Source organism: Schistocerca gregaria, chromosome X (genome assembly GCF_023897955.1).
Source record: "Schistocerca gregaria isolate iqSchGreg1 chromosome X, iqSchGreg1.2, whole genome shotgun sequence".
Lineage (NCBI taxonomy): Eukaryota > Metazoa > Arthropoda > Insecta > Orthoptera > Acrididae > Schistocerca > Schistocerca gregaria.
In genome coordinates this window covers 739729755-739755886 of record NC_064931.1, presented here as the reverse complement: position 1 = coordinate 739755886, position 26132 = coordinate 739729755, and the positions used below count along the sequence as shown (strand labels likewise).

General features: G+C 41.1%; 1 protein-coding gene across 1 annotated transcript in view; it reads right to left on the bottom strand.

Moving 5' to 3' along the window:
* LOC126297603 (nuclear pore complex protein Nup98-Nup96-like) overlaps window positions 1-26132 on the bottom strand; it is a 228684-nt gene that overhangs the window by 96657 nt on the left and 105895 nt on the right. The window contains exons 4-6 of the mRNA XM_049988587.1: window positions 23855-24256; window positions 18235-18364; window positions 17466-17567 (exon numbers count right to left, since the gene is read on the bottom strand). Coding sequence (XP_049844544.1) covers window positions 17466-17567; window positions 18235-18364; window positions 23855-24256 — 634 coding nt within the window. The remainder of the gene's footprint in view (window positions 1-17465; window positions 17568-18234; window positions 18365-23854; window positions 24257-26132) is intronic.

The window sequence follows — 26132 nt, the reverse complement described above, 5'->3', positions numbered from 1 at the left end:
ATCCAATACTGTCCAAATATTGGCATTAAACCAAAGGAGGTCTTTCCTGTCCTCAGTGCACTTACTTGGCACACACTTCTGTAGAGGGTGATTTACAATCAATGTACACTTTGGCAATAACTTTTCTACAAACATTATACTGGTACTCATTGTTCACTGCTAACATTCATCTGAAGTTTCTGTGGTTCAATTCTGTGTGTGATTTTCACTATCTAAGCCAAAGACTAACATACCTCATCCTTCTCTCTAAAAATTACATTTCTAGAAAATGAGAGTTTCAGGACAGGCGGAACATAGAAGCTAGTTCTTTGATTTACTCATGAAGAAGTCGCTAAAGAGTGGCTGCTACTGATGCACCGATCTACCAGCCAACCAGAGATAAAGTTGATGATAAAGGAACTGAACTACTGAGTAAAACTATATGAGCAAGTCAAAGAGTTTAAAAGGGTATGACAATACTTGTAATACGATAGGTAAAATAAAAGAGAGAGAACCCAGGCAGTACCTTGTACAAGAGGGTCTAAAGGCACAACAAGGTGAGAGGGGAAGGAAGTAACCTGTGGTCATTTTGTTAGTATCCCCTACAGTAGGGGGGAGGGGGGGAGGGCGCCTCACATTAACAACCACCCTAACACATAGTGAAAGAGTAACGTGCAAAGTGAGACTCACCCACAAGTTCGTTATGCATCGGGAGGATCCTTCTTACGGCAGCTACGGTAGTCAAATGACGATAATGCGTGTTCTTGTCGAGTGTGCCCTGCTGGTCGATCTGGAGCATGCTCTCAGAAGTAAGGCTGTGAGGACCAGGCATGAGTCGTGCTTCGGTAGCTCAGATGGTAGAGCACTTGCCAGCGAAAGGCAAAGGTCCCGAGTTCGAGTCTCGGTCAGGCACACAGTTTTAATCTGCCAGGAAGTTTCATATCAGCGCACACTCCGCTGCAGAGTGAAAATCTCATTCAAGAGAATTATAGGTTGGAGTAAAATCCACTCTCCCTCAGAGAATGCAATACTTTGGTAGTGGCTGTAATATCATCCGCAAGCATCCGAGGTAATGAGATAGGCAAGCTGAGAGCATGCCCCACATCGACAAGATCGTGCATTATCGTCATTTGACTACCATAGCTGCTGTAAGAAGGATCCTCCCGATGCATAAGGAACTCGTGGGTGAGTCTCACATTGCCAGTGCACAGTCAGCACAACATGACAGTATCTTTCAGCGAGGCCTGGAAAGATTTATGCCACACTTTAGTGGACTCTCTAATTGCTCTCAACTTGTTTTGGGTCGTAGTAGCATGCCCGTCCAATACCCACCAGAGCCTCAAAATATTGTGTCAGAGTTTTATCTTAGGCCTGTGCCCAGTATCCCAACGGGAAGTTTAGCTCCTGTAATTGCGTTTTTAGCTCAACGATCAGCGAGTTAATTTTCTGGAATGTGTGTGGCTCAGTGTCCAGACGAAGGTCACTGTCTTTCCAGAGCTGTAGATGTCAGCCAGTAGGTCCTGGATGCTTGCTACCGAAAGATTTTTGGGATAGTAGAGTGTTATGCCCTTTAAGCAACTCATGTATTCGCTACAAAGCAGGAAGTTCATCATGGCCTCAGATTTGACGTACCACAAAGTCTGAGAGATGGTAACCATCTCTGCAGAGTATACACTGCAGGAACTCAGCTGAGAATGCTCCTTGCGTCCCCTTGCATGTGCAAAAGCTTAACCAACCCTGTTTACTTTCGATCCATCCGTGTATATGCATACAGAATTAGAATCAATTCAAGAACATTTTCAATAAATGCTTTCCCCTCGTATCAACACGTGATAAATTCAATAAAAGTAAGACATGGATTATGGAAGGTATCAGGATCTCTAGTATTAGAAAGAGTGAAATGCATAAGGAAGCGAAAACCAACCATGATGCTGAATTTATTACGTACAAAATCAAATACAAAAAAATATTTGATCGGGTAGTTTAAGAAGCAAAACAATTGGCAAACAGTAAATATATAGCTAATGCCTCAAATAAATCAAAAGCAGTATGGCAGGTTGTCAAAAAAGAAACCGGTAATGAAGAAACAAAACATTTTCATTACAAACTAGAAACTGGTGCGAATACTGTTACCAACACTAGGCACATCTGTAAAGAATTTAATAAGTACTTCATAACCACAAACAAAATTGATAACTTCTTACTTCCACAAAGAAGACCTGATGCAGTACTGCAGAAATCAGAGAGTTTAAGTTCACTGCAGTATCATGTCATGAAGTAGCTAACATCATACAATCCCTAAAAAATCTTAAATCTGTGGGCTGGGATGAAATTCCAACAAATATCATAAAGGCAGAAAGTTACAGCATTGCACCTCAACTCTGTAAAATAATAAACCGATCATTTGATGAGAGCTGCTTTCCAGACAGACTGATATATGCTGAAGTCTTTCCAACCTACAAAAAGGGGAAACAAGATGAGTTAGTAAATTTCTGCCCAGTGTCTATACTCCCAGTTTTCTCTAAAATAGTTGCACGAATAGTGTGTAATCAATTAGAAAAGTACAATAAGGAAGGCAATATTATTCTCAATAACCAATATGGGTTTAGGAAGGGATGAAACACTTTACAAGCTATAAATGAACTAATCTCTAAAGTAAGTAAATGCCTTGACAACAAACCAAGTTTATCTGGCATTTTTTTGTGACCTCTCAAAGGCGTACAACACCATAAACCATACGCTACTGCTCCAAAAATTGGGTACCTATAGCTTCCATGGAAAATCTATAAGATGGTTTTCATCTTATCTCAAAAACAGATACCAAAGGGGGTAATGCAACAAAGGGAGAGAAAACTTGCTCTAGCTGAAAAGAAATTCAAGCAGGCGTGCCCCAGGGCTCGATATTAGGACCACTTCTATTCTTATATTACATAAATGACATGCCTAGCAAAGTAAATACAGATACAATACTTTACGCAGACGACTTAACTGCTGTAGTCTGCTGCAAAAACACTGATGAATTAGTAAGGACATGAAACAAACTCTACAAGATCTTGATCAATGGATAAAAGATAATGCTATGAAATTAAATCTTGAAAAAACCCAAATCATACACTTCAGGCACAAACTACTGAATGTATATCACAAATAGAATATTCAGGTAAAGAACTGACCACAGTTGATTCTGTAAAATTTCTTGGGATAACTTTAAATAAAAACTTGCAATGGACCGATCATGTGGACAGTTTAGTAAAGAGATTAAATGGTTTAGATTATGCATTGAGGGTACTACACAAAGTAACGGATTTAACGGTGAAGAAAACCGTATACCATGCGTATTTCATAACGCTTATAAGGGAATAATATTTTGGGGTGCTGAAAAGACAAGCCTCCTTAAAAAACAGAGCAATGGGAACCAATAGTAGACATTCATGCAAACCACTATTCGAAAGCCTGGACTTCATGACAATCCCTTCCATCTTCATCTTCATCTTCATATATGAAATACTTCTCTTTGAACAGAAAAATTCGCATCTGTTTGAAGGAAACACATTCACACACGCCTATGAAACTAGGCATAAATTGAAATACATGCTACCTTGTCAGCGACTCACAGTATATGAAATAACTCCATATTACATGGCTCTGAAGGTCAGAAATAAGGCAAGGCCAATATTTTGGGAATCCACAGTGGAGACCATTGGCACATATCTAAAAAACTAATGTTGTTACAGTCTAGAAGAATTTCTAAATGAATAAAAAGCAATGTTATAGTTTAGAAGAATTTATAAATAGGAATAGGGAGTAAAGATGCAAGTACAAATGGTATACTTTCGAAGCCATGAATATACAGTGAACGTGTATACTTTGTATCTATATGTTTATATATAGAATTATAGTTTGAATGGCGGTTTGTATCCTGTTCAGTACATCCATACTTCATATGGGTGTGTGAAGGCTATGGTAATGATTCAATGAGTTACGAAAAGATTTAAAATGTTGTATTTTTATTATAATAATCAATGTATGTATTATGTATTTCCTGCAGTATATAAAATACTGTAACAACATAGGTTAAAGGCTGACGAGTCACCAATGTTCTCAATCGAATTATTGTATAAAAACATGTTATGTGACAAAGTATCTTATATTAATAAGTGTGGAGGATTGAAAGGAACAGGTGTCCGAGAAGGGTAGGATCAGCATCCTTCTTGGGGCCTCAAAAAGAGGTCCATCCGTATCACAGGACAGGGTACAGCCCATGGAAGGTGTGGAGAGGGAACTCTAGGCTCACAGACTAACGAAGCCTGTTGGAGGTCCTTCAGCAGAATATCAAATTGGATACAAGCTGGTCTTCCCAGTTTTGGACAATGCGCAAACAGTCTAAACTGCTGGTTGTGGAACAGAGTTGAGTGACATGGGTGGTAGACATCAGGCAGATTATGAGTTCATAACTTGCCAGAAGCTGCTCATCTAACCCGCAGCAGCGGGATAATGGCTTCCGCCACGAGGCTGTCAACAGGGCTCGTTTAGCATTACCAACCGCATCCAGTGTGGTGAAAAGGGTTCAGCAAGTGCAGTATGGACAGTGCTGCCATCCCATAGGCAACACATCCCTAGTCCAAGCAGTACAAAAAAATCAGTTCTTTGTAAAATCTCCGAACTGTGGGACCCTTACCTCATGAGAAGCACTATGAAAATGGAGAACATTCAGCTTCTTCATGCCTACTGCCTTGAGGTGGCAGACATGCAGCAGCCAAGTTAGCTTGTGATCAAATGAAATACCTGAGAACTGAAAAGTTTCAATAACTTCAAGTATCTGGTCACCAAGGTAAATTCGTGGATGCAAGTGCACTGTACAGAGTAGACAAAAATCCATAACTCACAATTTTGCTGGAGAAAATTGATAGAGTGATTCATGGCCCAGTCATGGACTCTCCAGCCAACTCCCTTAAGTTGGCGCACAGTGGTCCAAGGATGCAGAGGCATAGTATTGGCAAAGGTCACCCACGTACAGTGGTGGAGAGATTGTAGGGCTCATAGCATTTACAATACCACTGATGGCAATGGCAAACAGTGTTATGCTCAGAGCCAATCCCTGAGGGACTCCAGCTTCCTATACGTAGTGGTTGCTGAGAGTTTACACTATCTGAACCAGAAAAAATTGGAGAGAGAGGAAATTCTGGATAAAAATGGATAAACTGCCCCAAATACCCCACTCCTGCAGCACAGAGAGGACATGATGTTGCCACATGGTATCGTATGCCTTCCATAGGACAAAGAAGACGGCAATCAGATGTTGGCGATGCACAAAAGCATTGCACACTGCCGATTTCAAATGAACCAGGTTATCTGCGGTGGACCGGTAAGCCCAAAAGCCAATTAGGAATCTTGATATATGCCGTCCATCTTCTAGGCACCAACAAAGACAGCGAGCGACTGCCCATTTGTTCAAATAGCTTACACAGCCCATTTATCAGAGAGACTGGTCGGTAGTTAGTTAAAATATGTGGGTCCTTTCCCAGTTTCAGGACAAGAATAATAATAATAATAATAATAATAATATCTTCCCGCCATTGAGAGGGAAATACTCCCTCCTACCAAATGTGATTAAGAAGTCTGAGGGTGTGTTTCATATTGTCAGCACAAAGATGTTTCAGCATTTGGCAACGGATTTTGTTGATTTCAGGGGCCATATCACGACACTGTCGAATTGCTGCTAAGCTCCCATTCACTGAAAGGGACATTACTTGATAGAGAGCTGTGTGCATGGAAAGATAGCAGGTAGTGCTCAGTAAGGTGTTTCCTCGTCAGGGAATGAAGATGGTAATTACTGCATGCAGACACTTCAGTTAGTGTGCCAATAAATATTCGGCAGGTACCATGGGATAAGCACAGATGTTACCATTGACAAGGTTGCCAGAAACCACTGTGGGTGGAATACATTGGAATTTAATCCATACTTGGAATGGGGGGTTGGGGGGATCGCATAGTTGGGATATATTGCTCTCAACACTCCTGCTTCCCTTTCTTTATTGAAATCCGCACTATCACCTGGAGTCTCTTGAATGCTATTAAATTATCCATAGAGGGTTGGTACTTGTGCCATTGATAGCTATGGCTATCTTCAGACCACCACGGCACCGGCTGTCATCAGGATGAGCTGGAGGAGTAGGGTATTGCTACTGCTGCAACATGAGTAATAGTATCCTGTAACCATTTGTTGTTATCTGTCACATGAGTGACTGCAAAAGTGGCTGCAGAGGAGAAAGCCTGCCAATCGGCTTTCTGAAGCGGCCAACTTGGATCATGTTCTGGATGTCTGTGGGGGAGAGGGAGAGAACGACAGGAAAATTGTCGCTGTCACAAATATCACCATGGATGCACCACTGAAATAGGTGTAACATACTCCGGCAGCAAACTGCAAGATCAATTGCTGAAAATGGTCCCTGGGCTACACTGAGATAGGGTGCAGCTCCAGTGCTGAGTTGGCAGACATTCAATTCTGGAAGGAGATGTTGTAGTACTCAGGCTCTGCGAGACAGTGACGCTGCCACATAGAAGATTATGGATATTTAATTACTCAACAAGAATAAGTCGACTCTGTGCCATGAACTCTAAAAGCTTGAGACAACTGAAAGGTCTGTGTGGGGGTAGATAAGCATCACATATTGTCATCTGAACTGACAGGGAGAAACTGATGGCCATGACCTCTAGTGCAGTGGTAAGGGGCAATTACGCACTGAAAAATATCAGAGCGTATGAGGGTACAGACCCCGCCGGACACTCTTTAACATTAATGCAATTGGTACAGTTGGGTTGATAGTTTTTCAGAGCCATAAACTGTGTTTCCTGAAGTTCTGTGCCAATTACTGAGTAAGTAGCCATTAAATGATGTAGATCAGCCAAATGGCGATAGTAGCCATTAAAGTGCCATTGAAGGAGCATTGGAGTGAGGTCTGAGAAAATGGCAAATGGACAATGGGTGTTATTACTTTGCTACAAGGTTGTGGTCCAGTCAGTTGCATGTGCATAGGCTCGACCGCTGCAGAGGTGGGGAGCTGAACATCTGAAGCTTCAGAAAGTAGCTTCTTTTTCCGCTTATCCTTCTGAGACTTCAATTCCTGTGAAGATTTCCCCATTTTATCTTTTGGGGTATAAGAGGACTGTACTTTTCTTCAGTCTGCAGCCTGTGGCTGCTGTTCCTTGTCTGGAGAGGAGTCCACCTTGACTGGTGTCCTCATCCTTGACACCAGAGGATGACTAGGCATCTCTGGCCACCTGATGGTATAGAAACCACTGGTGCTATACATGTAAGGGATGAGGAAGCTGATGTTCCCTCCCCAAACTGTGGGGCAGGCCTCTGGAATATGACCATGGCTAGAAGGTGTCATGGGAGACATTGTCATCGTATGAGGTGTGGACTGTGTCAAGACTGTCAAAACTGAAGGCCATATTAGTCAGATGAAGTCTTTAAAACTTCTTCTTTGCATCTTGGTAAGACAAGCAGTGAAGTGTTTTATACTCTTGTATGTTGTTCTCCCTCTTGAACACTGGGCACTGTGGTGAATGAGGAGGATGTGATTCCAGACAGTTGACACATTGAGGGGATGGGTACAAAGACTGCCCTCATGGGACACCCGTCCCTTATGCCCTACATAAAGCCTCATTAGAACAGGGAGAGGACATATGTAAGAACCTTCAACACTTTAAACATCTCATCGGAGGAGCCAAGTAATGCCTAACATCACACTTACAAACCATGACCTTAACCTTCTCACGTAAAATGTTGCCAACAATGTCTAGGATAAAACCTCCAGTGTCCCCTCTATCATCCTTCGGCCCCTTCAGGGTGTGGCGAACAAAATGGAGTCCACACTGCGCCTGATTAATGCACAACTCTTCATCAGTCTGTAGTGTTAGGTCCCAATGGAAGGTAACACCTAGAATTCTACTGAGTTTGTTATGAGGAGAAATGGTGACTGGTATATCTCCTAACTTGACACAGGTCTGAAGTGCCTCTAATTGGTTGGCGTTTGATTAACAAAGATTCATTTCTCATCTTCTCTATTGCTGCAACCTCCCCAAATCGATCTTCAATATTATCAATGAAAAACATTGGCTTCATTGAGGTGAAAGAGCCACCGTGAATGCTAGAAAAAAAAAACCAAGAACTCTGCAAACTGTCCACTTTCATTTATCCTTGCCTGGCTCTCATATTGAAGCATGGTCAATGACAGAAATGCCATAGTATTGTAAACTTCTGCAATAAAATCACTGTTCCTGACTGATGAGATGGCTGTGTTGGCACAGCCACCATTAAGTTTGATCTGTTTCACTGCAGATCATCCTTCCCAATTGCAGGCTCTCACATGGGTGCCACCCCATCAAGGCAAATGACACCTGGCACAGTAGCCATTGCCCACAGTCCCAGTATCCTGAAGTGGACAGGCTCCTACTCCTTGGCTGACATGAGGTGGTCACAACTCTCTCAACAGCAGTGCAATCATTGCATTGTCAGGGTGCTATCATCGAGAAGGTTCATGACAAACCAACCACAACAGACAGACTACCGTGCTGGATTTCGGGTGCAGAGGTAGATTCACTTGATTGGTAGGTGGAGCAGTGAGGTAATGCGCCGCAGTAAGGCGACCTTCCGCAAATGGCCTGCACTTTGGTAATATTGGGAAAGTGGAGGTCAAACTCAAAAAGGTGGCCACAATTTCAAAAGCCAAAAAATGTGAGGGGGGGTGGGGGGGGGGGGGGGTGTGGAAAACAGTGAAAGAACAAAAACCTTCAAAAGTCCAAAGAACAGTCACAAGATCCAGGTGAAAAACTTGACCCAATAAAGAAACTGCTATTAGTTGCCTCCTATGACATGCAAGGAAGGACTGTGGATCTATTCTAGCCCTCGACACCACAGGGGAACAGACTAAGTTCATACAAACCTCTTTGCCACCAATTATCTCTGGTCCTTGGACATAGTGTGGCCACATGTGCATTGAATCACTTCTTGTGTTTAGAATAATAGGTTCAAGTGCAGTAACCTCAGGCTGTTCACTAACCCATGATGGCCAGAGAGTATATGGTCAGAGTATCAGTTGATGAAATGAAGTTTCTATAGTTGCACACTCAAAATGTAATGGATCAGGAAACAGGTTACCCAACAGCTGTATGTTGTCATTCTGTGGCAGTGTCTATAAATGTCTAACGGGACCACATGGTCCTGTGAGGCATATACCAAAAGGCACGCATGCTCAGGTAAAGTAACCATTTACGAGAAATTTGTGTGTTAGTGACAGTAAGAGAAGTCCATCAAAGGCTGACAGGAGTTCAACACCAAGAATTGCTCAGTAATGTCACCCTTTCACCACTAAGGAGTCCTACAAACCATAAATGCCATGGAAATGGTAGACATCAGTTTAAAGACTATTTCGTAACAAATTTGTACATGGGGTGACCACAATTTTACAACTTTCCTTCAAAAGCTATAAATAGATAATTAGTATAACTCTGAAAATTCAAAACTTCTAAATGGAAAGACCATCACCACAAAATCTGATGAGTTTCACATGTGTTCCCTGGTCGACAGCTAGGGAAAAAAAACAAGGTCACATGTTCACCACATTGTCTTATAGCCGAGTGCATACATCCTGATACCATTGTTGGTTACAACACTACAAAGTAAGGTCGATCCTTTTTGAACATCCCTAAAAAAATTTTATTGTGCAATTAGGATACGGCAAAACCATGCTCATGAGCCGAATGTTTAGCCTTTGGCATTTTTTTGTTCAGTGGAAGGACGCAAAATGTCAAATTGGGAAGCAAAAGGGCTGTACGATGGTCCAGACTAACTGTTTCATTCATGTTAACAGTGATATTTGGTTGTGGGAGTTTGTCTTTTCTGATACTTACAACTTTGCATGGAGTAGTTCATGAACATTACCACATGATGCTAGACCATTATACTGTATCTTTGTGTACCAAGACACTTAAATCACTGGTGACTAGCTGCTCAAATTATTCTTTCTCCATTCTGCAAAATATGAACAGTATTTTGATAGACAGAATTTAAAATTCAAGTCTAATTGCTTCAATGTTACTCACAGTTATAAGCCCCAATGCCTGAACATTTACTTTCCTTTATTTTCAGCTGATCTTGGATACAGCAAAAATCCATATTAAGGAAGTCCCAATTCTTTGAAAAATCAAACTTCTATGCATAAAACAGCTTCAAAAGTGTAATTATTTCACAAATGAGTTAATGTGTATATACCTCACTTTGAGCATACACGTCAGAGTGCTTTCATTTCAAAACACTGGAAGAATATAGTCTGGGTAATTTGCCCTCCTCCTTCAGCAAAACATCCTAACTCCTGAACTGTGTGTCATACAATGATATAATTTTGCTGGTACATTCAGTGGTATAATTAGATACTGCCTGCAAACTGTGTTGCGAATACTCTGTAGTAAAGTAGTAATAAATTCAATCATCATGACTAATGCTGACGTTTTACTGCTTGAACAGCGAAAACTTTACTATTTCTTTCGCATAATCAGGGTGTATACGTGGACAAGAAAAAAAAAATCCCAGATTTCCCGGTTAAAAATACACTTTCTCCCAGGTGAAAATACACTTTTTCCTTGTTAAGTGACAGTATACTGTAAAAGTCATCAATCCTTTGAATGTTTATTGTTTTATATACAGACGTAGAATTTCCCGTCACTTTAGAAAACAAAACTCACGGGGAAAAACATATTTTGTAAGACCTTTCATGTGCAGCAACATATAAGCTGCATATTTTCGTATTAGGAAGGTATAAATTTGAATTCCACCAAACAACTTTCCGAAGCATTGAAATCGAGAAAGCGATGCGCTTTTGTAAGCGTCATAGCTCATCCAAATGATCTCACCAGCCAAGGATGAGGAGGAGGAGGAGGAGGAGGAGGAGGAGGAGGAGGCAGAGGAGGAGCACCGAGGAGGAGGAGGAGGAGGAGGAGGAGGCAGAGGAGGAGCACCGAGGAGGAGGAGGAGGAGGAGGAGGAGGCAGAGGAGGAGCACCGAGGAGGAGGAGGAGGAGGAGGAGGAGGCAGAGGAGGAGCACCGAGGAGGAGGAGGAGGAGAAGCGCCGAGGAGAAGCGCCGAGGAGGAGGAGGAGGAGGAGGAGGAGGAGAAGCGCCGAGGAGAAGCGCCGAGGAGGAGGAGGAGGAGGAGGAGGAGGAGGAGAAGCGCCGAGGAGAAGCGCCGAGGAGGAGGAGGAGGAGGAGGAGGAGGAGGAGGAGGAGGAGGAGAAGCGCCGAGGAGAAGCGCCGAGGAGGAGGAGGAGGAGGAGGAGGAGGAGGAGGAGGAGGAGGAGAAGCGCCGAGGAGGAGGAGGAGGAGGAGAAGCGCCGAGGAGGAGGAGGAGGAGGAGGAGGAGGAGGAGAAGCGCCGAGGAGGAGGAGGAGGAGGAGGAGGAGGAGGAGAAGCGCCGAGGAGGAGGAGGAGGAGGAGGAGGAGGAGGAGAAGCGCAGAGGAGGAGGAGGAGGAGGAGGAGGAGGAGAAGCGCCGAGGAGGAGGAGGAGGAGAAGCGCCGAGGAGGAGGAGGAGGAGGAGGAGGAGGAGGAGGAGGAGGAGGAGGAGGAGAAGAAGCGCCGAGGAGGAGGAGAAGAAGAAGAAGCGCCGAGGAGGAGAAGAAGAAGAAGCGCCGAGGAGGAGAAGAAGAAGAAGCGCCGAGGAGGAGAAGAAGAAGAAGCGCCGAGGAGGAGAAGAAGAAGAAGCGCCGAGGAGGAGAAGAAGAAGAAGCGCCGAGGAGGAGAAGAAGAAGAAGCGCCGAGGAGGAGAAGAAGAAGAAGCGCCGAGGAGGAGAAGAAGAAGAAGCGCCGAGGAGGAGAAGAAGAAGAAGCGCCGAGGAGGAGAAGAAGCGCCGAGGAGGAGAAGAAGCGCCGAGGAGAAGAAGAAGCGCCGAGGAGAAGAAGAAGCGCCGAGGAGAAGAAGAAGCGCCGAGGAGAAGAAGAAGCGCCGAGGAGAAGAAGAAGCGCCGAGGAGAAGAAGAAGCGCCGAGGAGAAGAAGAAGCGCCGAGGAGAAGAAGAAGCGCCGAGGAGAAGAAGAAGCGCCGAGGAGAAGAAGAAGCGCCGAGGAGAAGAAGAAGCGCCGAGGAGAAGAAGAAGCGCCGAGGAGAAGAAGAAGCGCCGAGGAGAAGAAGAAGCGCCGAGGAGAAGAAGAAGCGCCGAGGAGAAGAAGAAGCGCCGAGGAGAAGAAGAAGCGCCGAGGAGAAGAAGAAGCGCCGAGGAGAAGAAGAAGCGCCGAGGAGAAGAAGAAGCGCCGAGGAGAAGAAGAAGCGCCGAGGAGAAGAAGAAGCGCCGAGGAGAAGAAGAAGCGCCGAGGAGAAGAAGAGGAGTCAGAGACTTGAACTCGGTACCTTTGTCTTTTACGGCAAGTGCTCTACTGTCTGAGCTACCCAAGCACACTCCACTGCAGAGTGAAAATCTCATTCTGGAAACATCCCCCAGGCTGTGGGTAACCCATTTCTCTGCAACAGCCTTTCAGGAGTGCTTGTTCTGCACGGTTTGCAGGAGAGCTTCTGTGAAGTTGGAAAGGTAGGATACGAGGTACTGGCAGAAGTAAGTCTGTGAGGACGAGATGTGGCTCATGCTTGGCTAGCTCAGACGATAGAGCACTTGCGCATGAAAGGCAATGGTCCAGAGTACATGTCTCGGTCCAGTCCACATTTTTAATTTGTCTGGAAGTTCCATATAAGTGCACACACTGCCGCAGAGTGAAAATCTCATTTCGGATTACGGACGGTCTTTGTAAAATCCTAATCCAGATTTTGCAGTGTGAAATAACTATTAATGCTAAGTTAGTTATAAGAGCTTTATTTTCATTCCCTTGATTTTGAAATTAAGGAAAAACTGGTCCTGATGACCCTACAATACCAGTAATGCAACAAGACTTCACCATTACAGTTACAAGTCGCAATAAGACAGTAATTTGGTAGACTTCAAAAGTATCTAACAATGGAAGGAAAGTATGTTGCCACAGCTGATAACTGGTGTATCTGTTATGCTGTCCATGCCAAAGAATTGCTTTATGCAGCTTTCCACACTAGTCTGTCCTGTGCATGCTTCATTTCCAAGTAACTGTTGCAACCTATGACCATTTGCTTCTACTTCGCGAAGCTCTTCTATTACTTTTTGTATCCTATTTCCTTATTTTTGTTGCTGTTCAGCTTGTAATTGCTTTTCAATTTTCTAACTGGGGTGGGGTGGGGAGGGGGGGCGGCAGTGGGAACCAGGGTTTTATAAAAATTTATTCATGAACCTTTTTTACAAAATTCCTTCAGTCACCTTCGAAGTACTATTCATTAGATCCAATGAACTTGTCAAGTCTTTTTCCCACTGTTTGAGGCATGACTGGAACTTTATAACTTTGATATTGTCCAGAGAGCCTTGTGAAACTATTTTTCACCACTTCTATATCATAATGCTTCCCTTTTAGCATTTTTTATTTGCAGGGATAGAAAAAGTTACGTGGTGGCTAGGTCTGTCAAATACAGAGTGTAGGGAACAACAGATCATCCCTGTGATGCCATATAGTGGGTCACACTTAAGGCTGTGTGTGTGTGTGTGTGTGTGTGTGTGTGTGTGTGTGTGTGTGGAGGGGAGGGGAGGGGGGGGGGGTTTGTGATGAACAGAGGAGTCACCTGATCGCCAAAGTTCCAAGTGTTTCCTCCGTACATCCTCTTACATACATATTAAAACTTCCAAACAAAACTCGCCAAGTGGTACAAATTCCCAATACACAATTCCATCAACATCAAAAGGGATAATGATCATCACTTTCACATTCAACTTCACCTGCCTTGCTTTTTTGGTCTGCGAGAGTTGGGAGTCCCTCCATTAGCTTCATTTCTGGGTCATACCCATAACTCCAACTCTCATCACCTGTAATGGCTTTGTCCAAAAAGTGTGAATCACTTTAAATATCCATTCTTCCAGTCCTGGCACACATTCATGCACATGGGTTTTTTGCTTCTGTCTGAGAAGGTGCAGAACAAATTTAGCAGCAACACCTCATGTGCAAATTCTCACTCAAAATCCCCTGGCATGAGCCCCAACTTTCACCTGTCTCTGATGAAATTTGGTCGATCAAGTAAACGAACCTTGTTAATTTTTTGGCAGATGTTTTTCAATGTTTTCCTCAATTCCAATGTTGCAAGTTGTCCAGAAAGAGGTTGGTCTTCATCATTCATCTCACTATGTTTAGAATTCCCAAGTCAGTCGAACACTTTTTTTTTTTTTTTTTTTTTTTTTTTTTTGTCCCTCCTCTTGTATTCAGTCCTTTGCTGTCTGACAGAATTACTGTGTCATCAGTGATCCTCGAAGTTTTTATTTCTTCTCACAGAACTTAAATTCCCTTTCCAAATTTCTCATTGCTTTCCTCCACAGCTTGCTCAGTGTACAGGTTAAACAATATTTAGGATAGGCTACAATCACGTCTCATTCCCTTGACAACAACTGCTCCCTTTTCATGCCCTTCAACTTTCTACAACTGCCATCTGGTTCTGGTACAAGATGAAAACCTTTCACTCCTTGTGTTTTACCCCTGCTACCCTCAGAATCACTAAGAGTCTGTTCCAATTAATATGGCCATAAGTTTCTCTAAATCCAGGAATTCTATACAAGTAGTTTTGCCTTTCCTTCTAACACATCATCTAAGGTAGGTCATAAGCTCAGTACCAATTTTGCTTGTTCCTTCATTTCTCTGGAACCAAAACTTACCTCCCTAAGGTTGGCTTCTGCCATATTTTCCTTTCTTCTCAAAGTAATTCATGATAGTATTCTGCAGCTGTGGGTTACTAAGCTAACAGTACTACAGTGTTCACACTTGTCAGCACCTGTCTTCTTTGGATTTATTACATTCTGCATGAAGTTTAAGGATATTTCACCTGTCTTGTGTAACTTGCACAACATGTGGGTTGGGTTGGGTTGTTTGGGGGAAGACACCAAACAGCAAGGTCATCGGTCTCATCAGATTAGGAAAGGATGGGGAAGGAAGTCAGCTAAGCCCTTTCAAAGTAACCATCCAGACATTTGCCTGGAGCGATTTAGGGAAATCACGGAAAACCTGAATAAGGAGGGCCATACGCGGGATTGAATCATTGTCCTCCAGAATGCCAGTCCAGTGTGCTAACCACTGCACCACCACAGTCGGTCGCAGAACATGTGGAATAGTTTTGTCATCGTTAGTTCTCCCATGGGTATCAGTAGCTCTGAGAGAATGTTTTGTACTACAGTGGTCTTGTTTAGACTTGGGTCTTTCAGTGCTCTATCAAATTCTTCAGGCAGTGATTTATCTCCCGTCTCATCTTGATCTACTTCCTAGTCCCATTCTATAAATTATCTACGTTCATTGCCTTTGGATAGTCATTCTGTATCTTCCTTCCACCTTCCTGCTTTCTCTTCTTTGTTTAGTACTGGCTTGCCATCAGAGCTCTTGATATACAGCTTCTCTTTTCTCCTAAGGCATATTTTACTATAGGCAGCACCTTAGTTATGCATGCTGCTTCATCTTTGCATTTCTCATCTAACCATTCCTGCTTTGCTGTTTCACACATTGTCATTCTCTCTTTTGAAATCTTTTATTCCTTTCACCTGCTTCACTCACTCAATTTTTTTACACTTTCTCCTATTGTCAGATTCAGTTTCTGGTCATTATCTAAGGTTTTGGTGTTTCTTTTTTACTGGACTTCGCCTTTTCACCTTTCTGATCTGCTGCCTTCCCTTCATTTCTCATGTGTGTCCATTTGTCTTCTACTGTGTTTCTTATCCTTGTTTCAAAGGGAAAACAGGTAACTGACAAACTCTCAACAACCCCCTCCTCTTTCAACTTACTGAGCTCCCATCTTCTTAATTTCCGAATTTTCTGCAGTTTCTTCAGCTTTAATTGGCAGTTCATAAATTATGGTCTGAGTCCGCATCCAATCCTGGCAGTGTTTTGCAGTTTAAAATGTAGTTTTGGAATCTCTTACCAGTACATAAGCAATTTAGAACCTTCAGATGTGAGCTGAAATGTTTTCACTGCTGATCAAAATAGAATGTTTTGTGGTTTATTTCCATCAAAAAACAAAAAGACAAAATGTCAACAAAGAAAAAAATTAGAGCCCTGCTGTGTGTTAACAGTGACAGTAGCGAAAAGTCAGCACTATTAATAATGAAAAAATTTAAACTTACAAGTATCTAAAAGCACTACTGTGCACTTACGATTATTAGGAATGCCTGGGTGCAACACGAAGGATCATTCTTTTTGACAGATGTCCTGTACACCAAAAGGAAATGACATTCATCAGGAACGCGCGCGTGTGTGTGTGTGTGTGTGTGTGTGTGTGTGTGTGTGTGTGTGTGTGTGTGTGTGTGTGTGTGTTGTTCCTCCTCCTTAATTGTACAAGTTACCTGAAGCCTCAAGAGAATGCTTGTTGCACACAAGTCAATTTCATTCCTTGAACAAAAGGAGGTATTGAGAATGAATATTTTACAGGTTATGGACATTTGATTCTACCTGGAATGCTGTAATCCAATACTGTGTTTAACTTGGCTGGCTGTGAAGTCAGTATCAGCTATTTTGGAAGATTATTAGCTTTCTAAATGCTGTCACAGGTATTCCTGCAAGTGCGACATTTCAGGACTCTGTTGTTATGATGTACTAACTTTCAAATGTAAGGCATGTGTAGGTAACTGCGTCGTGCTACAATACAGAACCAAGCAGAGCAGGTAGAGCAGGTAGAAAGTTGGGGGAGGGCAAGGATAAGGATTCCATTTGCACTGAGTTTTGATGCAGCTGTTAGAAACTTTTTCCTTATTCAGTGTAGATGAGTTGGTTGTAGCCTGTATCAATCAGCTAGGATGACCCGTCTTCCCAATGTGTTATGCTGGCAGGAAGAGCAAACTACATTGATCGGTTTTCTTTAATTCAAGAAATAAAACGTTATATTTAAGAATTTTTCTTTGTGATACAAGCTTATTTATGTATGCTATTAGTTGAATAAAACAACTTTCATGCACAACTAATTTCTCCTTTGTCCAAGATGCTACCTTTAAATTTAGACACCAGAAAATATATTATGGATTTTTTTTTACTTACTGTAGAAACAAGGTTAATTTCTTAAAACAATATAACACACATGAATTACTGATCTATCCATCAGAATAGTGCTAACATTTTTCTTGAACATTTGTGTAATCTCATCACAAATTATGTTTGTTTTAACACTCAGAAAGACACTGAGGTGAGATTGAAATTTTCTCCATATTAGTGTTGAAAAACACACTGTGCAAAAAATCACATTCACATCTTAAGCTTACACAGATAATGTACAGGTCTATAATTCAAAACTGTAAACAGTTGCACTGCAATGGTTAACTGATTTTGCTGGTTAGATACTGACAATGTAATTGTCACTTTCAACACATTTAAGTAGGAATGGTAAGATCACCAAATTTCATACCAGATTCCTTGTCTTCTGGGAAAAATGCACGCTTCATGGACATAATTTTCTCTTCTGAAACATCCAAACCCTTTTCAAGACAGAAGGGCTTCAGCCACGTGTCTGTAACAGAGCAATCAACATGTCAACACTCAAACTCATTAAGTTCACACATTCTTGAATAATATGTAGCATTTCATTTGCATGCACCAGGAAGTTCACTGTAACAAGGAAACACTTGATTTATGATAACTCCAGTGCCTTCACCTGTGCATTAATTTATTATGTAATATACAGTAAAAAATCCATGCTTTCTACCTGTTTAAAACTTCCACTGATTTTAAAAGTTTGAAAAATATAAGCTGTAAGATAAATACCAAACTGCACCAATTTTACTAATGATCACATTTTCTTTCCTCCTCGGGTTCACTTAAGTAAATCATCAACAGAATAATTCTCTACACATTATTAAAAACAGTTAAGAAGGCAATAAAAAAAAGATGGTTCAAATGGCTCTGAGCACTATGGGACTTAACTGCTGTGGTCATCAGTCCCCTAGAACTTAGAACTACTTAAACCTAACTAACCTAAGGACATCACACACATCCATGCCCTAGGCAGGATTCGAACCTGCGACCGTAGCAGTCGCGCGGTTCCGGACTGAGCGCCTTAACCGCTAGACAAGAGGGCAATATGTGCTACTTTTACTTAGTACTGAAATTAGGAATTAAAGTTCAGCTTATCATAACTGACAGTTTTAAGATAGAAGACATTTCTGCTATGTTCTCACCTGTTATGTGAGAGACGATATCAGCGGGCGTTGGATAAGCTTCCTTCATTACTACATCATCTTCATCTTGGTTGCTAATGAACTGCAATCTCCCCTGAGTGAATTCATTTTCTGGAGACACTGCATTTGTCTGTGAAGACCCATGAATTTCAACATCTGGCTGTTACAAGAGCCACTGAAGCTTTTTAATAGAAATAACTAACACAAAACAGATTCAAACAACAAGAACTAGGAAATATGTAGGTATGAGGAAATACAAAATAAACTGCTAGACGAAAACATTCACACAACCAGCAAAATGGTCAGTAGTGAACAACTGTATCCACAATCGCATCAACAACTGACTAATGAATTAATCCTAAAATATGTTAAGAGGTTGCACGAGAGAGAGAGAGAGAGAGAGAGAGAGAGAGAGAGAGAGAGAGAGAGAGAGAAGCTACTCTGTCATGGAGAAGTTGTTATACAGTTTACAGAATGCTGACAGAAAGTAGAAGAGACTACAACTGAAAGAAATTTTGTAGTGGTTTTTAAACATTAATAATATTTCACAATAAAATGCTCTTAATTACTGTGAGGAAGTCTTATACTGTGCAAAAGTAAAACACCACAACAAAACCTCTGAACTTACATTTTAAAATGTGGTTTAAGAGTCCTATTTTGCAGTTGTGCTCAAGCCTTTTCCAAATGGAACCAGCATAATTATGCACAACATCTTTCTGTATTAAAAAGTTGGCACTTTGAGAAAATAGTATGCACACAGCAAGTACTGCAATTTCTTCTGGACGAGTTTTATAACCCACAAATCCCATGAGGGATTATCTGCATAGTGATGACTTAGTTGGAATTCCTAAGTGGAGGCCGATGTTAGGCTCTGTTGTTCTTGTATTTGTAAGCATTTTTAACTAATTCCAGGAAAGTGAGGCTACTTAGATGCCATTAGCATATATAAATGAACTTTCTCTTTATCGAAGTTTCACAATACAGTGGAGACCCAGTTTTACACTTTTCGAGGGCATTATAAATGGTGTAAGTCACATATAGGATCCCTCCACCTTGCATTCTCATGGCTGAATTTTGTACTATGTTTAGTCACTGATCTAACTGGAAGCGATAACTGTCTAGGAAGTGGAAACTTTTGACTTAATTTTGTTCATCATAATTTTTGGAAAGCCTGCAACTGTGTCATTCATTATTTAAATAATGAAACACTTCACCACTTATGAATTTTTTCATGCTTAGCATGACACACTGAGAATTTATTCTCATTGTCAAATGCAATATGATGTTCTCAACTATGTTGTTTTGCCTCCCTTGCACTGGAGTCTTCTTTTTAGGGTTATATGGTATACCTTTCCTCAACTGTTCCATATATTGCTTCAAGAAAACAGTATTATATATTTTTTGTCATAATGGAACACGATGAATAAGATACAAATGAAATGATCACCTACACAAAAATAAATCCTTTCAGAGATTCAAGAAACAAAATAATGATCATCATCCTTTCCAAAAATTTATACCAATTACAGAAGTATGGAGTAACAAATGATTTCACTTTAGCACGATGACAACACACGAACCCAAGTCATAACATTGCTCAACACTGAGCAATACAGGCGTACGTTCTACAAGATGCACAGTAACGAGGAAAAATAACAATCAATATACAGATTGCACACATCTTCCTGATTTCCCTACACTTCAATATGATTATCAATTAAAAATGACTAATGAGGTAAGTAATTCTGCCCACTGCCCAAAAAAACTGAAATTGTGGGTTTTCAGAACAACTTATTAGGTTTGACGATAATTAGCAAAAAACTGGGAGAAATAATGGAATAATTGGGAGGCAGGAGAAATAGTGAAAAATCTAGTCTTCTGCCTTGATCAGGGGAGTTGGGAGGTATGCAGGTGTTACATTGTCGGGAGGCATTAGCATTTGTGGGCATACCTATTCCGAATCTCTAACCACAGTACAGTCACCTGTCAAAGTAGTTTTAACACTGCACTCTTTCACCATGTCTTTTCAGGGACGCATTTGGCCCCGACTTCATTTTTATGGACGGGTATGGCACGATCAAACTGCACAGATGGGAGAAGTTCTTTGAACAAGAGGATATTTGGCAAATTGATGTGGAACATGGGTACCAGGCCAATATTCACCTAATCTGATAGGTAAACAACCTAAAAACCACATCCAGGCTATAAGTCCAAATTGATACACACTGGTTGTAGGACCTCCGCTATTCAATACAAAATGTCAAATCAGAAACAGCTTCAGCAATCTATATTTTCAATTTTATTTTAATTTTGCTATCAGTGTTGACATCCCAGTATGCCTTCTTCAGGCCTTCTGGCTGATGTAGGAAGAATACCACCTCTTGCACAATTGAAGTAGCAGCCAGCATATGGCCAAATTTCCTTTTTGGATGTACTGGTACATAGAAAACCCAACAGAACTTTAAGGTGTAAAGTCTTCAGAAAGATTATTCACAAAGATAGATGCCTTCACTTAATTTGGACAACCACAGAGGAGTGATCAAAACACTGGTAGAACAGGCTACAAGAATTTGAACAACAATAGTTGGAAGATGATCTCTATCACTTAAGAACTGCCTTCAGAAGAAAGTGCTACGAAGAACCTACTACAGAGAACTTTTTTTTCTATTTTCAAAAACTGAAATAGATCACATCAGAAGAGTACTCAGAAAACACGGCATTGATACAGTGATTAAACCAATAAGAAAGGTGTATGAATACTTTAGCACTGTGAAGGACCTACACCACTGTTTGCCACAGCAGGAGTATATAAAATCCCTTGCACTTGGGGACAAGTCAACATACCAAATACAAAAAGAAACATTACTACCTACCTTGTAAGGAACATGAGAGCAACTGTCACATAAGCAACACTGAAATCAGCTGCAACATGTCACATGCTGTGACCCGGGAACCATCAACTTTGTTTCTACGATACTGTGGTTTTATGTAGCTGTAACCACTAGTATGCTAAAATGTACATAGTGGCCATAGAAATTCAAAATAACAGGAACAATTTTTACAGAAAGGAGGACTGAAATTTCTCGGACTTGAGTATTTTAGAGTAACCCTATGTACTCTCCCATCACAAACCAGCAATCTATGATAAACAGTTTGTGACTGTCTTTCATACCATAACAACAGTTCAATCATGCAAGGGATGGTGTCAGATGCAAGATGTAAAGAACTGTGGAACAATTATTTGTACCGAAAGGTTTTCCTGTGTGTCGTCACCATATTCAGTATGGTTCTCATTCTACTGTCAGCGTTATAAATTGGCACGATTTGCTTATTTTTGATTAATAAAAACCTGTCTTAATATGGGATTAGCTTATTTAAATGACAGTAAAAAGAATATGGAATGAAGTGAACACACAGTCAGGCAAACACATGTCGCCAACAACTTTAGGGCCAAGTTTTTCACCTAGAGCTGTAACTGGTGACATTACCTTCGGTGTCAAATTGTGAGGGATTATTTATGATCAGTTTTATTAGCAAATTCAGAAATGGTGTTAATGCTTCACTATAATTTCTAATTCCCCGAAGGGGCACAAGATTACTGCACACAAACGTCACATAATATTAACTTTGCTCACTTGGGTGCGACAAGTTACCCAAGGAAAGGTAAGCGGCAAGATGTTAATGAATGACATATTTAAAATATGGTAGGAAGTTGATTTGATTGTTTCCAAAACCAACAACCATGATAAGAATAGAAGTTAATGAACTTTGGTGTATGTGATGCTGAATACTGTGTGTTCTTCCAGTAATTACTGATTGTGACAAGATAGGATTAAAATGACTGCCTTTACAGACTTCTTGTCTTAAATGGATAAATATACTACTTCACTGGAGCACTTGTTCCAGATGACTCTGATGTGTTAGCATGACGCGGTATTTTCTGCTGGAGACTGAAGGTGTTCCGAGACTTAAGTTAACCATGTATCATCACTTATTTTGCAATTAGTTGCATTCAGACTATTTATCTTCTGGATACAAAATTTCTGCTAGCACAATTTTATTAGTGTGGTCCTTAGTTACAATTCACTGAACTTAAGTGAAGAAATTAGAACAAAAGAGGATTTGTACTTTATAACATGTAGACTGACAGGCTTAGATGGAAAAAAGAACAACAACAACTTGTGCAAGATGTGACTTGCATTGTAGTTCAGTGTCTGTCATGCTGTGGAGTCATCCTCTTGGATCATTGGAACTCAACAGAAAGCATCCTGCAGCTGATAGATTTCGACTTTTATCCAGCTTTGAGCTGGTGGGCTGGTGTCTTCCCCAATCAGCTTGAAACAGGTATTTGCCAGAGCATACTCAGTTAACTTAAAGGCCAGTAACTCCCACGACAGCCAGTTTTTACCAATCCATGCCAGCAATAAACTTGCTGGAATTCCTGGCAGTAAGTAGCACTTTCAGAGTGCCAATAGATGAAGTAGGGGGATCACCAATAAATATCCCTGAATTTATGCTCCTGAGGCTGACTGCCTAAAAATTCTGATTGTTTAAACAATTTTGGAAATTTGTCATTTGCAGGATCAAATAGGCAGCTGTAAGCCATTCCCAAGGTAGGAGGTAAGTCCTGTGGAGATGGTGGTTGAAGCGTTTAGCATTTCTTAACTTTGTTGTTGGTGATCCTTAGTGATCAGTTACATTAAAAATAAAGAAAGCCTGCAATAATTTTAGGTTTTATTTTCTAAGCAGATGTTTCATTTTAGTGCTTCTCCATATGGTCAATAGGCAGGTTTCATATCAAGTCATTACCTAGCTGGAGGCCGTGTCTAACAAAAGACATGCAAGTGGCAAGATATAATTTAAGCTCTCAAATTACATTTGTTTGTGTGAACACAAAGTAGTGTTCTGTGGGACTGTTGACCTACTGCCTGAGTAGTTAAACTGTTTCGGCTTTTGTGAGAATAGCTGTATAAGTTGCGATGGACCAGTTGGAGTTAGTGTACTAACATGTTTCAGTCCAGGTGCCTGAATTTTGAGTCTTCCAAGAAGCAGTTAAATTACTATAGGTTATTTTATATTTAGTGTTAGAGTAATGACCATTTTACACTGTCTCATGGGTCAAAGTGCAGCAGGCAACTCTAATGACAGTTTTCTGTAACAGTACAGTGAAGAATCCAGGTCCCCGATAATTTTCTAGTTAATCTTTGGATCAATACACAAACTTGTCTCAAATGCCAAGAGCATGACAATTTCGATGGCAACTATGGGAGTTACTTCATGCAACACCATGATCTCTGTGGGTGAGACAGCAATGTCTCCCTGTAACCATTACCAGTACTGAGGTATGAAGGACTCCTTGAGTGGTGTGAACAATAAAGAGGAAACTTCTTTCTGTTAACAGAAGGTAACATCATGAAATATAATTAAGGCAAAAGGCAAAAGCTACAACGTGCACCATGTGCATATATAAACAATTAACAAATGAATGAAGAGGAAACATTAGGCACTGATGCACTTAACTGCAATGTTTGAAGAACAGCAGCAGCCTCATCTGAAATAATTCAGTCAATATAAGCAACATGTGGATTCCTTTGTAAATTACTTTTAAAAATTACTCAACCTGTAATGAACTGTTAATGCCAGTTACTATGTTAACTGCATCCATTCCATCAATACCATCAATTCCAATTCCACCAATCCTGATTCCATCAATTTCGATTCCATTGATGCCATCAATTCCAGCAATTTCAATACCATCAATTCCAGCAATTTCATTAAGTCCACTGACTCCATTAAATCCACTAGTTTCACTAAATCCACTAAAGCTATCAAATTCGTTAACTCCCAATGGCAAGAATTCTTCAGCACTCGTCAGACTAAGATCAACAGCTGGCTGCTTGGCATTTATTAGTTGTTTTTGTGGTTTCTCTTTCCCATGTTTTACTTTGTGATCCTTTTTATCTCCTTTTTCATCTCCTTCATCATCTGTGTCCGACAGTCCATATTTTGAGAAGTGCTCTACCTGAAACATTGAACCAGAAATGGTAATTTCACAGCAGCTGAGTGTAATTTCCATTTACCTTAGACTACAAATGGTAACACAAACCAGCCAAGAAAGAAGGAAAGTCAAAGGTGCTCTTCAGTTTCATAAAATCTCTTAAATACAATTAGTAGTTGTCTCAACAAATGATGAATACATACAACAAACTTCACAATTTGAAGAACTCTCCCATAACAGATAGTTACACTTTTTTCAGTACATGCAGAATAAAAAATTAGTTTCTTCCTGTTTCTTCAGGTGACTTAAAAAAAAAAAGCCAGGCATGAAACACAAATAGTGAGCAACGCCTCTTCGAGGTGAAACATGTAGAACTGCCCACATCTGGTCTTCCCAATATTCTGTGAAATTGTATAAAAGTAACGAGCCTCTATTTCTTGAAGGATTTATACTGCATGAAAGGTAAGTATGTGCTACATTATGTTTCATGGTACTGTTAAAAATGCATCATGTGCTTTGAAATGTAATGTTGCAGGCACCGAAACCCGGCTACGCTGCTAGTATGTTTCCATCACAGCACAAAATGTCAAACTTACTTTTTTTATATTAAGGTTTATTAGCCCATATTTGTCAGAATTTTTATATACACACACAGTACTAAACCCTGTAACAAGACGTACTAGGAAGTGCTACAATGAATACTGCTGCCTGAAGTCACCTAATATCATCAATGTAAGGACAAGGTATTATAACCAACTTTTTGATCTCTAAGATTATACAATATCTGTGCAAAGTTTGTATTTACTATTCAGATGCAGTAAGGTATGAAGTCTTTGATTCTGCCAGTAGATCTCATCTCATCCTTTTATAGTGTACAGAAAGTTCTGGTTGACAATTACAAATTATTTAGGAATAAAGAAGACAACTCACCAAAAGGCACAAGTGCTGCATCATCGGCAGTACACAAACAAGAGGTACAGGGCTTTGCTAGCTTTCGGTATGAAATTCCTTTTTCAAGCTCGGTGGACTGTCAGCTCTTTCCTGGCCCACGATGAGTGTACTGGTGTAAGGTGGGGATGCAGGTTGGGGTGGGGTGAGGGATGGAGAGAGGCAGGGCAGGGCAGGTGTTGGGGAAAGCGTCTAGCAGCTTGTGGGGAAGTGGGAAGCCATCTGTGGGCTATCTAGGGGTGCGGGGAAAGGGGGGAGGGAGGTAATGTGGACATGAATTTAAGCTAACAGCCACAACAAATTATCTATAGAGCCAAATGGTAGTTTGATAGCTAGCTCTTTTGGTGGAAGTTTGTGTTTACTGCCATAAATCATGCTTCGGAAAAAATACAAAGTGGGAAAGGACACTTACGTTACAAATTCAAAATTGTCACAATAGACTGTTGGTTGTGCTTTGCTTTGGGGCGCGAAAAACAGCTGGGGTTATACGTGCCCAAATCAAAACTATAGAAAACAATGTCGGTGAGGAGTTAAAAAACAACTATACATCAAATGGTTCAAATGGCTCTGAGCACTATGGGACTCAACTGCTGTGGTCATTAGTCCCCTAGAACTTAGAACTACTTAAACCTAACTAACCTAAGGACATCACACACATCCATGCCCGGGGCAGGATTCGAACCTGCGACCGTAGCAGTCACACGGTTCCGGACTGCGCGCCTAGAACCGCGAGACCACCGCGGCCGGCAACTATACATCAGTCCCAACTGACTTAAGAGAAGAGCACTAAAAACAGGGACCCGGAGAAGGGGCTAGAAAAGACACCATACAGAAACGGAGGTCCAAAACTAAAAATTAAATGGCCTTTGCCATACTGCTTTTGTGGATGAAAAGTAAAACGCGGTTGACAGCCAGCGCATCATCTGCTAAAATGACCGATAACTTAGACGGC